The 13,282-nt window shown below is 44.1% G+C and overlaps 1 protein-coding gene across 4 annotated transcripts; it reads left to right on the top strand.

Moving 5' to 3' along the window:
* Positions 1–4,095: 4,095 nt before the first annotated feature.
* On the top strand, positions 4,096–13,012 carry slc16a3a (solute carrier family 16 member 3a). Of its 4 annotated transcripts, XM_069177357.1 has the most exons (7): positions 4,096–4,188; positions 5,774–5,905; positions 7,030–7,291; positions 9,284–9,427; positions 9,532–10,157; positions 10,233–10,413; positions 11,483–13,012. In XM_069177357.1, the coding sequence occupies exons 3-7, from the start codon at positions 7,069–7,071 to the stop codon at positions 11,863–11,865; spliced, it is 1,557 nt and encodes a 518-aa protein (XP_069033458.1). In that variant the 5' UTR covers positions 4,096–4,188; positions 5,774–5,905; positions 7,030–7,068; the 3' UTR covers positions 11,866–13,012. The 4 variants fall into 4 exon arrangements, with proteins under 4 accessions (XP_069033458.1, XP_069033459.1, XP_069033457.1 ...); XM_069177358.1 differs by lacking the exon at positions 5,774–5,905; XM_069177356.1 differs by lacking the exons at positions 4,096–4,188; positions 5,774–5,905 and adding an exon at positions 5,931–6,024.
* The last annotated feature ends 270 nt before the right edge of the window (positions 13,013–13,282 follow it).

The raw sequence follows: 13,282 nt of genomic DNA, 5'->3' as shown, positions 1-13,282 counted from the left end.
TGTTCAAACACAAAAAGGTATTTCAAACTTGAATGTGACCGACCTGAGAAGTTTTTACTCCCGTCATTCAGGTGATGCAGGCAGAGTCCCAATATTTCAAACGGAGCCGTCCCACCTCAGCACCAATTTATGAATGTGATATCTGTGCTTCCTTGTTTGGTTTGAGTGGTAGACTTTACATACCGACTTCATATCACAAGACCGTCCAGAAGACTGAAAGGGGTCGGTTGTACCACCCGATGGAGCGTCACTTACCACCAGTGAACAGATGTTTCAAATAATAACACACTTCATGTGTTGGACAATTTAACACAATTTGTGTTGTTTTTTTTTCAGAATTGAACAACAGACCAAGTCTCAGTTATTACTACTGATTCAAGCTAAATTGTATATTAACTATTAACTGGACTATGAAAATAAAGGGAATGAAATGTGCAGTTATTAGACTTTTTCACAATCTTACTGGCATTATAATTTTCACCAAATTAAATATTTCAGTCAATTTGGACCTACATAATGTTGACATACATCCAAATTTGCTCTTAATTGTGAATATAGTCTATATTTTTGTGTTTTCACACAGGCAAACTTACTGAGATAACGGAGGTACAGTATACTGGGCGAAGGTAACAGCCAATGAGAAACGCTGATATTGACACGTGATATTTTGTTTACGTCAAAGGCCGTGTCTAAATAAAGTTCGAGCACATGCCCCACGTGCTTTTATTCCTCCAAATTTGAGTTCAATTAAATCTTTTATGTGAGGGTTTTTTGAGTAAGGGTTTCTATTTCTGCGCAGCGCTTTCAAATTTAAATAGTTCATAGTAAAATTCGAGAAGGTTATTATTATTACTATTAATCAGTCTCTTCCCACACACAGGGCCATCCGGATTTATCAACGGTATATTTTATAGAGCATTTTATATGCTTTTCTACAATGACGGGGCACAGCGCTGCCCAACATGATGCACAGACAGCAGCCAGAGGAGAGGCTGCTTTCCCACGGAGCTGAAGTCAAACAGCTGCATACTAATAAAGTACAAATAAATGACATAAAGACAGTATTTTTATAGTCAGAGCTATACAGCAAATGTGTGTCACCGAATAAGTGACAGATAAAAATTACACTTTAGGTTAGAGATTACTGGGTCCACCTTTCAGGATAAAAGCCCTCGTTTTAAGCGTTTCACACAAGGTCCAGATTTATGCAGACTGAAGTGATATTTGTCTGATAAATCTGCAAAATAAAAACATTGACTGAGACTCTGCAAAACATGTTTTATGTAATTTTTCAAATAACTGCAGATACAGTGCATCCGGAAAGTATTCACAGCGCTTCACTTTTTCCACATTTTGTTATGTTACAGCCTTATTCCAAAATGGATTAAATTCATTTTTCCCTCAAAATTCTACACACAATATCCCATAATGACAACGTGAAATACATTTTTTTGAATTTTTTTGCAAATCTATTAAAAATCAAAAATGAAAAAAATCACATGTACATAAGTATTCACAGCCTTTGCCATTACACTCAAAATTGAGCTCAGGTGCATCCTGTTTCCACTGATCATCCTTGAGATGTTTCTACAACTTGATTGGAGTCCACCTGGTAAATTCAGTTGATTGGACATGATTTGGAAAGACACACACCGTCTATATAAGGTCCCACAGTTCAGTGCATGTCAGAGCACAACCCGAGCCATGAAGTCCAAAGAATTGTCTGTAGACCTCCGAGACAGGATTGTATTGAGGCACAGATCTGGGGAAGGGTACATTTCTGCAGCATTGAAGGTCCCAATGAGCACAGTGGCCTCCATCATCCGTAAATGGAAGAAGTTTGAACCACCAGGACTCTTCCTAGAGTTGTCCGCCCAGCCAAACTGAGCGATCGGGGGAGAAGGGCCTTAGTCAGGGAGGTGACCAAGAACCCGATGGTCACTCTGACAGAGCTCCAACGTTGCTCTGTGAAGAGAGGAGAACCTTCCAGAAGGACAACCATCTCTGCAGCACTCCACCAAGCAGGTCTGTATGGTAGAGTGGCCAGACGGAAGCCACTCCTCAGTAAAAGACACATGACAGCCCACCTGGAGTTTACCAAAAGGCACCTGAAGGACTGTCAGACCATGAGAAACTAAATCCTCTGGTCTGATGAAACAAAGATTGAACTCTTTGGCCTGAATGCCAAGCGTCATGTTTGGAGGAAACCAGGCAGCGCTCGTCACCTGGCCAATACCATCTCTACGGTGAAGCATGGTGGTGGCAGCATCATGCTGTGGGGATGTTTTTCAGCGGCAGGAACTGGGAGACTAGTCAGGATGGAGGGAAAGATGAATGCAGCAATGTACAGAGACATCCTTGATGAAAACCTTCTCCAGAGCGCTCTGGACCTCAGACTGGGGCGAAGGTTCATCTTCCAACAGGACAACGACCTGAAGCACACAGCCAAGATAACAAAGGAATGGCTTCGGGACAACTCTGTGAATGTCTTTGAGTGGCCCAGCCAGAGACCAGACTTGAACCTGATTGAACCCTCTGGAGAGATCTGAAAATGGCTGTGCACCGACGCTCCTCATCCAACCTGATGGAGCTTGAGAGGTCCTGCAAAGAAGAACGGGAGAAACTGCCCAAGAATAGGAGCCAAGCTTATAGCATCATACTCAAAAAGACTTGAGGCTGTAATTTCTGCCAAAGGTGCTTCAACAAAGTATTGAGCAAAGGCTGTGAATACTTATGTACGCGTTATATTTTCGTTCTTTATTTTTAATAGATTTGCAAAAATTTGAAACAAACTATTTTCACTTTGTCATTATGGGATATTGCGTGTAGAATTTTGAGGAAAAAAATGAATTTAATCCATTTTGGAATTGTGCGATTCTGTGCTAGGCTATGTTTACAACAATACAATATATGTAGTCCATATTATATTTCTTATATGCAATCTCGTATTAATCAACTATTAATCCTCAGGCTATGCAACAGGCTGTTTCTGCTGAGGTCAGCGATCCTGTTGGGGTCAGCATGGGGTCAGCATGCTGATGCGCATAATAACAAGGCCACAGGCCGTTACCGGGCGGTAACGGTTGATGGCATGACCACTAGTTTGATCTTTTGTCTTTCTTATCTCTTCCAAGTCATAAAACAGGAATAAGTTACTGACCTGAGCAACACGTCCCCACAAGGCAAGACGGCCCACCTCGACCAATCAACAAAGGACACATCACCATACATGATTTTTTTTGGTGTCTGGACTATAAGAAGACTGGGTCAGGGAGAGTCAGGAGGTCAGACTTCGTGAACTGACACATACTCTGTTGCGGTCAGGGAAACATAGTCTGGACCCAGAGCTCTGTAAACTGATTATTCTGTTGCTGTTAAATAAATATCTTGAAGCCTGACATCTTCTCCTATTTCCTCATTAAAAGAACACGCAGGACTGGGGGCTGACACATATTGGCTTATACTAGCAGGAGCCCAAGTCCAACAGAATAAGGCTGTAACATAACAAAATGTGTAAAAAGTGAAGCGCTGTGAATACTTTCCGGATGCACTGTATGTCGGTTTTTATTTGTTGTGCTTGTCTGCACTGCTTCAGATAAACAGACTGTTGAAGAATCTGTCACCATATGCACAAAAACCAGGATGCTACTTGTAAGAGTTGCTGTCAGCAACCTTGTGGAAAGAAAAGGTTTGTAAGTGGTTATATTAATTGTGTGTAGAGTTAAGATGCAAAAGATTTGAAATTGCACTGCCCGTGTTAATAGATGTGTTTTAGAAGTTTTAAAAAGCATATGAATTACAATTTTATTAATGATTGATGATCATTGTGAATGACGACCACAATTGTTGAGATTAATTTACAATAAAAAAAAATTCTACAATTGGGTGTCCGTTTATTTAAACTGAACTCTTAAACTTTTAACATAGTACTTGTGTTAAAAGTAACACAAAATGGTGTGTGTGTGTGTGTGTGTGTGTGTGTGTGTGTGTGTGCGCGCGCATGTGTCATCAGTCACTGAGGCCAGTGATTTGGAGGCTCTAGGACCCAGCGGAGTGAGGGCCGCCTCCCCCTGCCCTGCCGATGGTCTGCAGTCAGACGTGCAGGGAGATACGCACTCCGATGCTGAGGCAGGAGGCAGGAGGCAGGAGGCACGAGGAGGATCCGCAGCATCTCGGCAGCATCTCCCGGTAAGACGCTCGAGAGCATCTCTGAGCCGCAGACATCACAACATTCACTTCTCCTCTAGTGCCGTCTGCTGGGACATATGAATATTCATATTCATATTTTTATATCTGGGACCTTGGTATAGTCATGTCGCGTGATTCTCATCTCTGATGCACGTTTCTGACGCCAGCGTGTCGTGACACAGTGACACAACTGTGCAGCTGCGTCCACGCAGAGTGGTTATAAAAACCCGTGATGGGGATGACGTGACTTTAACCTCCAGCAGGTCAAGATTTTCTCTCTTATTCTGAAATTAAATATGTTTTAGGGATAATGTAAAGGCTCTCAAAGTAAACAAATAAATAAATAACGATTTATTTTTTTAAAGGTTGAAACATTTAACGTGATCGTGGCCCGCTGGTGAGAAGAAAACCAGGCTGTTAGACATGTGATCCTAGTTATGAATTGTACTTTCTTAAATTAATAGCAATTTTGATGAGATTTGTTTCTGCTTAAATACTTGTATTCTTCTTTAAACAGACTCGTATTTTTACACATTTTCTAGCTACAAACTAGCGTATGGATCACATGAAACCGATTTACAGTATAGTTTTGTTTCTTCCTCCCACCATCCAAAAACATGCACCTCAGGTTAATTGGTGGTTCTCCAAATGTCCCTGAGGTGTGAATGAGAGCGTGAATGGTCTTTGTTTCCGTCTGTCTCCATGTGGCCCTGTGATGCCTTCGCCCTCAGTGAACTGGGTGGCCGTGACCCTGATCAGGATATAAATAATGGATGGCTCGTTTTCCTTACACCACTTAAAAATTCCACTACATAGCTCTTCATGTAGTTGTTGGTGTTACCAGGAGGGGGCAGCAGAGCAAACTGGAAACACAATCCTGACATATTGTCACTTCATGCCCTCGTTGTAAATATGTCAGCTATATAGTTGCTAATGTATACACCCAAAAACAACAGAACAATGTGATCAATGATTTAATATGGAGATATGTGTCTGACAAATGCAGGAGAAATATTCACCGTCATGTAGCTCTGTTTTATAAAAAAAAATACAGACTCTATGAAAATAATTATTAATGCAACTTCAAGTCCCAACATAAATAATTCTTGACACTCCCCCTGATACGTATTTCTGTTTATCCTTCAAACATCCAAAGACCTGTGAAGGTCACAGTTACAGTTACGTAACATTCAACATGTTCAGTATATATTATTTATAGGACATGAACTTCCTTGGTAACAGAAGAACTTGAAGAGGAACAGCAGCTATTAAACGCTGTAAATGATTTAAAACGTTGTGAATACTTCCTGCTGTTTTTGAATGTGTCGCATCTACAACTGAACACTTAAAGTCTAAAGGTTCATGCCCCAGTTTTGTTAATGGTCCCATCGGTGTCCCTGACATTTGTCACTCCTATCTGCTTTGAACGAAACCAGAGAGCAGGATGAAGCAGTTTGATTTGAACTTCCAGACCTTTTTTCTATGGAAGCAGATATCACTTTACAAACAATACTCCCCACAATGAATATGACGAACGCTGTGTAATGATTGAGGAGTGACTAACACGCAGATTGTGGTCGTCCAGTCTTTTTTCTGTTAGCCCGGTCACATCATCGTGAGGCCTGAAATCATCACGCTACCCGGAGACACGGGATTGTCGTCTGTTTGTCCTGAACCTCGCCTGCATCACAAGGCGTCCCTGCAGCTTCTTCAGGAGGTTGTAAATCAGCTCATGGAGCCATTTCCTACATGTTCAAACAGCCACTGAGTGTCTTTACTGCTGTGATGTAGTCCTCTGAAGAAAGAAGTGTCTCCTGGATCTTCAGGATGCAGAAAGTACTAAAAGCACCTGCTGCATGATTTGGACTAACAGGACATGAACCTGTGGGGACGTCTACGTCTGAGGTATTAATGTATGACGGTGCAGTAAAAGTCTGTCTGAGTCCCACTGGTTGTTCTGGTTCGTGTTGGTCTGAGAACACAAACCAGAACGGGATCAACAGCTGCTCACAGTTTACCAGCTAGTAGTTAATTAGTTACTTTTAAGTTTTGTTTTTTGGTGGTTGAACGAAAAATCAGTTGAAGAACGAGTCCATGCGTCTAAAGGCAGCGATGCAGCTTTTCTGTGTTGACTGAGCATTCACACCTGAAACGTAAGGAAACAGTGACTCGCTGGTTCATGTCCTTTTTTTTCACGCTCCACTCATTTTCAGAGACCAAAGGTATTATTTAATTAGAATAAACATGAGTAAAATCATCATATTTGATGATGCTATCAGGCCTGGACTGCAGCGTGTTCAGTGGAGGTTGGTGTGGGGAACAGGATGCCGTCCACTGTTTGAGCCGTGTAGGTTCAGGATCACTGACCTGACAGATGTGAACACTGATGTAAGACAACGGATCAGTTTCTACAGCAGACGGTCCACACGATGTCGACCAATCAGATCACTGAGTGTTCAGGTGATGATGTCACACCCTGAAGTCTTTGATCTTCTAAGTCTTGTGATCCAGCTGTAAATACAGCTGTTGTCACTAATATTTGTAAGGCAAACCAGCCAAAATAATTTCTGAATAAAAAAAAGTCTTCATCATTTTTACAGCAGAGCAAACGGGTTCAGTCCAAGACGAACGTCCGTCACCATGGTTACCACGTTTCGATCGTAACTCCTGAGTCTGTGTGAAGATGAGCAGAGAAGCGGGAGGACAGTTTGTTTGTTTCAGTGAAAATTATTCTCGTTTCTTTCCATCTGAGATGTTTCTGTCATTCGTCAGGGAGATTGTTGATGTGTGACAGAAACTCCATCCAGCTGCCATCTTATTTCTATTAATTACTTTTCCCAGCTCCTCTGTCGGCCTGCGCTCAAACAGCCCGGAGGCACCATGGGAGGCGCGGTGGTGGACGAGGGTGAGACGGGGGTGAAGGCTCCAGACGGCGGGTGGGGGTGGGCGGTGCTTTCCGGATGCTTCGTCATCACAGGTTTCTCCTACGCGTTCCCCAAAGCGATCAGCGTCTTCTTCAAAGAGCTCATCAGGGAGTTCGGAGTCGGGTACAGCGACACCGCCTGGATCTCCTCTATACTGCTGGCCATGCTGTACGGCACAGGTACACGAACACACACACACACACGAACACACACACACACACACGAACACACACACACACGAACACACACACACGAACACACACACACACAAACACACACACACACACACGAACACACACACACACGAACACACACACACACACACGAACACACACACACGAACACACACACACACACACGAACACACACACACACGAACACACACACACACACACGAACACACACACACGAACACACACGAACACACACACACACGAACACACACACACACGAACACACACACACGAACACACACACACACAAACACACACACACACACGAACACACACACACGAACACACACACACACGAACACACACACACACAAACACACACACACACACACACACACGAACACACACACACACAAACACACACACACACGAACACACACACACACACACACACTTGGAGACTTGCTGTGGTTTGTGGTTTTACAGAAGGTTATTTATTGGAGTGCTTCCTGGCCTGAAATCTCCCCCTGTTGCCGAGCAACAGTGTCTGGTCCAGTAGGTTAGGTTAGGTTAGGTAGTTAATTTATTAATCCCAGAGGGGAATTTATTTTTGCTACAGCAGCATACAGGAAGCAATAAGATAATAATAGAATAATAGAAAAGCAATACAATAGTAAAATAGCAGTAAAAAATATTAAATATAAATATAAAATATAAAATGCACAGTATATACAGTACAGTATATATCTATATATATTATATACAAACAACCAAGAAACACAGTCAACAGTGTTATTGTTAGGTGATGGATTTTGCCAGAGGTGAGTTATTATACAGACTTATTGCGGTTGGCAGGAATGATCTCCTGTATCAGGAATGATCTCCTGTATCTGGAATGATCTCCTGTATCAGGAATGATCTCCTGTATCTGGAATGATCTCCTGTATCAGGAATGATCTCCTGTATCAGGAATGATCTCCTGTATCTGGAATGATCTCCTGTATCTGGAATGATCTCCTGTATCAGGAATGATCTCCTGTATCAGGAATGATCTCCTGTATCTGGAATGATCTCCTGTATCAGGAATGATCTCCTGTATCTGGAATGATCTCCTGTATCTGGAATGATCTCCTGTATCAGGAATGATCTCCTGTATCAGGAATGATCTCCTCTATCAGGAATGATCTCCTGTATCAGGAATGATCTCCTGTATCTGGAATGATCTCCTGTATCTGGAATGATCTCCTGTATCAGGAATGATCTCCTCTATCAGGAATGATCTCCTGTATCTGGAATGATCTCCTGTATCAGGAATGATCTCCTGTATCAGGAATGATCTCCTCTATCAGGAATGATCTCCTGTATCAGGAATGATCTCCTGTATCTGTCCTTGTGACAGCGGAGCTGGAGGAGTCTTTTAGAGAAAGTGCTCCTCTGTCCCTGCAGCAGGTGGTGGAGAGGGTGGTCAGGATTATCCAATATGGATAATAGTTTGTTCAGCATCCTCCTCTCCACCACCTTTTCCAGACTATCTAGTTTGTAGCCGATGATGGAGGCGGCCTTCTTAACCAGCTTGTTAAGTTTGTTGGTGTCACCGGCTCCAATGCTGCTCCCCCAGCAGACCACAGCGAAGTACAAAGCACTGGCCACAACAGACTGGTAGAACATCTCCAACATCTTGCTGCACACATTGAAGGATCGAATCCAGTACATACAACCAACAAGATATGACATACTTTAGACATATGTCTGGAGACACACACCGCCTGTCCAGGTGACTGCCTGTCCAGGTGACTGTCTGTCCAGGTGACTGTCTGACCAGGTGACTGTCTGATCAGGTGACTGTCTGACCAGGTGACTCTCTGACCAGGTGACTGTCTGATCAGGTGACTGTCTGACCAGGTGACTGTCTGACCAGGTGACTCTCTGACCAGGTGACTGTCTGATCAGGTGACTGTCTGACCAGGTGACTGTCTGATCAGGTGACTGTCTGTCCAGGTCCTCTGAGCAGCGTGCTGGTGAACCGCTTCGGCTGTCGTCCGGTGATGCTGGTGGGCGGCTTCTTTGCCTCTCTGGGAATGATCCTGGCCTCCTTCTCCACCAGCATCATCCACATCTACCTCTCCACGGGAGTCATCACAGGTCCGACTCACCGTTTCATTATCAAACCATGATTGAATAATTCACTTTTTGTCGTCAGCACAGATTATATCCATAACTCGGAGCGTTGGTCTGCTCCGCTGCAGGTCTGGGACTGGCCCTGAACTTCCAACCATCTCTGATCATGTTGAACCGTTACTTCAGTGAGAAGCGTCCTCTGGCCAACGGGCTCTCAGCAGCAGGAAGTCCGGTGGCTCTGTGCTGCCTCTCCCCGCTGGGTCAGGTTCTTCAGTACCAGTATGGATGGAGGGGGGGCTTCCTCATCCTGGGTGGCATCCTGCTCAACTGTTGTGTGTGCGGCGCCCTCATGAGGCCCCTGGTCCCCCCTAAAGCCCTGAAGGACCCGGGTCAGGACGACGCCGGGGCAGCGGAGGAGGAGAAGAAGACGAAGGGGGAGACGAGCCGGCCCAAATCCAAACTGCTGGACTTCTCCGTGTTCAGAGACCGCGGCTTCCTCATCTACACGGTGGCGGCGTCCATCATGGTGCTGGGCCTCTTCGTGCCTCCCGTGTTCATCGTGAGCTACGCGAAGGAGCTGGGCAACGAGGACACCAAGTCCGCTCTGCTGCTTACCATCCTGGGCTTCATCGACATCTTCGCTCGGCCCACGTGCGGCGTGATCGCCGGGCTGAAGTGGGTCCGGCCTCGCTGCGTCTACCTCTTCAGCTTCGCTATGATCTTCAACGGAACCACCGACCTGATCGGCTCACAGGTGAGACAGCGCTTCTCGTTTGAGCTCACTGCTGTGACATCGGAGCAGATTCACAACGTTCACCGTTACTTCCAGGCCAAGGACTACACAGCTCTGGTGATCTTCTGCATCTTCTTCGGCATCTCCTACGGCATGGTGGGAGCGCTGCAGTTCGAGGTTCTCATGGCGATAGTTGGTACCGAGAAGTTCTCCAGTGCCATCGGCCTGGTTCTGCTCATGGAGGCCATCGCTGTGCTGGTGGGACCACCTGGTGCAGGTGAGTGAACTCCAGGTCCATCCAGAGCTCTCAGGTTATTCTGCTGGCCGGAGGTCTGTCTGGTTTTTAAATCTTTACGTTGTCGAACACAAAGCAGTCTGAAGGACACGAGGATCACTGCTACCGTTTGACTTTAGTCCTACGTCATGTAGATTATTCTTCTGGTCTACAACTCTCCGTCTTATTATTGACCTGTCAATCATCTGTGAAGCACTTTGAACTGCACCAGAATGTACGAAAAGTTGCTGACAGCGCTCGTTTCCATGCACTTTAAAACCTGCTTTTACCTACAGGAGGTTTATTCTCTCATCTGTAGCATTGCACGAACTGTGTTTATTATTAAAGGAAGACTGGACTCCCGGCTGCGTGGTGAACAGGATCATGTGTGAAATTTGAATACTGTTCTTTGTGAGGTTTTACTTTAACACTAATGACATCTTGGAAGAAAATCAGTGCTTTGATAAGTTACAACCCTCCACGTACGACCTGAGCTCCTCCTGTACTTCCTGTTTTCTCTACATAAAAACACATCATCCTTTTAATCCGTCTGAAATAATAAAAATAATTTCGTACATTCTGGTGCAGTTCAAAGTGCTTCACAGATGATTGACAGGTCAATAATAAGACGGAGAGTTGTAGACCGGAAGAATAAAATAGATTTGAGAACAAATTAAAAAGGAAAATAAGACCATTTAAAAAACACTGTGAGACCAATGCAAAAGAAATGTAGAAGATAAATTAGGAGTTGAAATGACAGTAAGAGTGGTGAAATAGAGTGAGAAACTAAAAACAAGAATAAAAATGAGGAAAATGAGTTAAAAAGATAAAAGTTACAACTAAACTGAAGGTTAGATAAAACGAGAGGAATTAAAAGTCTGTAAAAGTAACTAAACGGATGATAAAAGGTATGAAAGTGTGAAGGAAATAAAGACAGAAAAGAAAATAGATAAAAGGAAACTTTTAAAGGTAAATACAATAAAATTCAAATAAGTCTAAAAGCCATTAAAAGCCAGGCTGAAGAGGTGGGATGACGTCATCGGTGTCCATGTTTGTCTGTCCTCTGTCTCAGGTCGGCTGCTCGACGCCACGAAGAACTACATGTACGTCTTCCTGCTGGCAGGAAGTGAGGTCGTCGTCTCGGCTGTGATTCTGGCTACCTGCAACTTCCTGTGCATCAAAACGAAGCCGTCGGTGTCAGTGGACAGGTTGGAGAGCGTCGCAGTGATGCAGGACGCCAAGACGGAGGCGGGACGGAAACCTGCGGGACGGAAACCTGGACGGAAACCTGCCAATGAAGAGGAGAAGGGAGCGAGGGAGGAGGAGAGACACAAAGAGGAAGGAGACGAGGTCAGGCCGATGGTGCCGATGGTGGACTCACAGGAAGTGGAGCGGTTCTTAAAGGAGCCGCAGCAGAACGGCGAGACGACCGGCGGTGCTGAGACGCGCCTGTGAGGAGACGCGGAGGACGTCGGGCTTCTCCCATGATTCAGTGCTTCTGTGGTTTGATCAGTCCGCTGTATGTTATTAATCGATGTCGTGGTGAGTAGATGATGATAGAAGAAGCCCGTCGCCGCGCTGCCGTGTGGACACGGTTTCTGTTTGTTTATGTTGACACCAGCAAACACATTTAAGATTTTAACTATATTCTGTATTTTCAATGTCAAAGGAGACTGAAAGTACATAAGAGAGAAGCTTTGAATTCATCCTGGAGTAAAATAATTAAAAAAAAAAAATCAACCACTTCAGCAAATCCAAAAGGGGAACAGTTCATCTCACCTCGTTAAAAAAGCTGACTCAGCAAACCTAAGCAAAGCATCAGTTCATTGTGCCGATTTCATTGAAAGGGATGATTTCCTCACCAAAGAGCTGCCTTACTGCCAAAACTACGGCTGCGTAGAAACACCAGATGTGTATTAATCCACAGCTGGAAATGTTGAAGAAACTATTTCCAGCTGTTCGAGTAACTTTTGTGAAAAGAAACTATAGAGTGTTAGTTTTTTTCAAAACAGGAAGGTGTGTTATATCTGAAGCAGAAAGAAGAGCGCCACACAGATGAAACTGTTTCTGAGGGATTCGTTATCAATAATAAAAGAAACAGAATCACGGCAGCTTCTTCTGTTGAGAAACAAAAGTCCGAGCAGCTTCGTCGTGTGAATACAAACATATTTCTATTAAAACGGTCGTCATGGCAGCAGGAAGTGTCCTCCCTCTGTGGTCCGTTGTGGTGAGAGTTGTGTGAGTGCTGCTGGAGGTTGTCGCTGCTCTCCTGGTCGCTCGTGGTTCTCCGTGGATCCGATGACATCGTTGTTCTGTTCTGTGACGGAGCAACGTGTGTGTGACGGTGGTGTACTGTTGTTGTTCGGTGTTGTTGTGTTCACAGTGTTGCGTTTGTTCCCCCCAAAAAAGTTCAGTGGAGGAGCTGCACGGAGAAAACGTGAAGTAGAGGAGGACGGTGTGTCTGGAGCGGAGCGTCGCCACGGTGACGCGTCTTAATGCTCGTAAGGTGAAAAGACGACGAGCAGAAAGATTTCCTCTGACTCGTGATCCGTGTTGTTTGAACTGTGAAATGGCATTAAAGAAAATTATTTTTGTTTTGCGACTTGGATGTTTTTTTTTTACTTTATAATAATAACTTTAAACCTTCAGACCTTAAAGGCCCACTGGTCAGAATTAATAATTCTAAAAACAGAAATGTAATGCTGATGAACTGTATTTATCATAATTAGTTTTAGTAATAGTAGAGTTCAGTAGATTAAAGCTGCACTCGTCTTTTTTATATTAACGATGGATCAAATGTCTGTGTGTAGTTTAATTTAAAAGATGTTGCTTACTCTTAAGCGTCCCTCCACTTTAGCATCTTTCAGCTCCT

This window comes from Embiotoca jacksoni, unplaced genomic scaffold (assembly GCF_022577435.1).
Source record: "Embiotoca jacksoni isolate LCO1_2020_lvr unplaced genomic scaffold, fEmbJac1.0.p SCAF_71, whole genome shotgun sequence".
Taxonomy (NCBI): domain Eukaryota; kingdom Metazoa; phylum Chordata; class Actinopteri; family Embiotocidae; genus Embiotoca; species Embiotoca jacksoni.
This window is presented reverse-complemented; position numbering and strand designations above follow the sequence as displayed.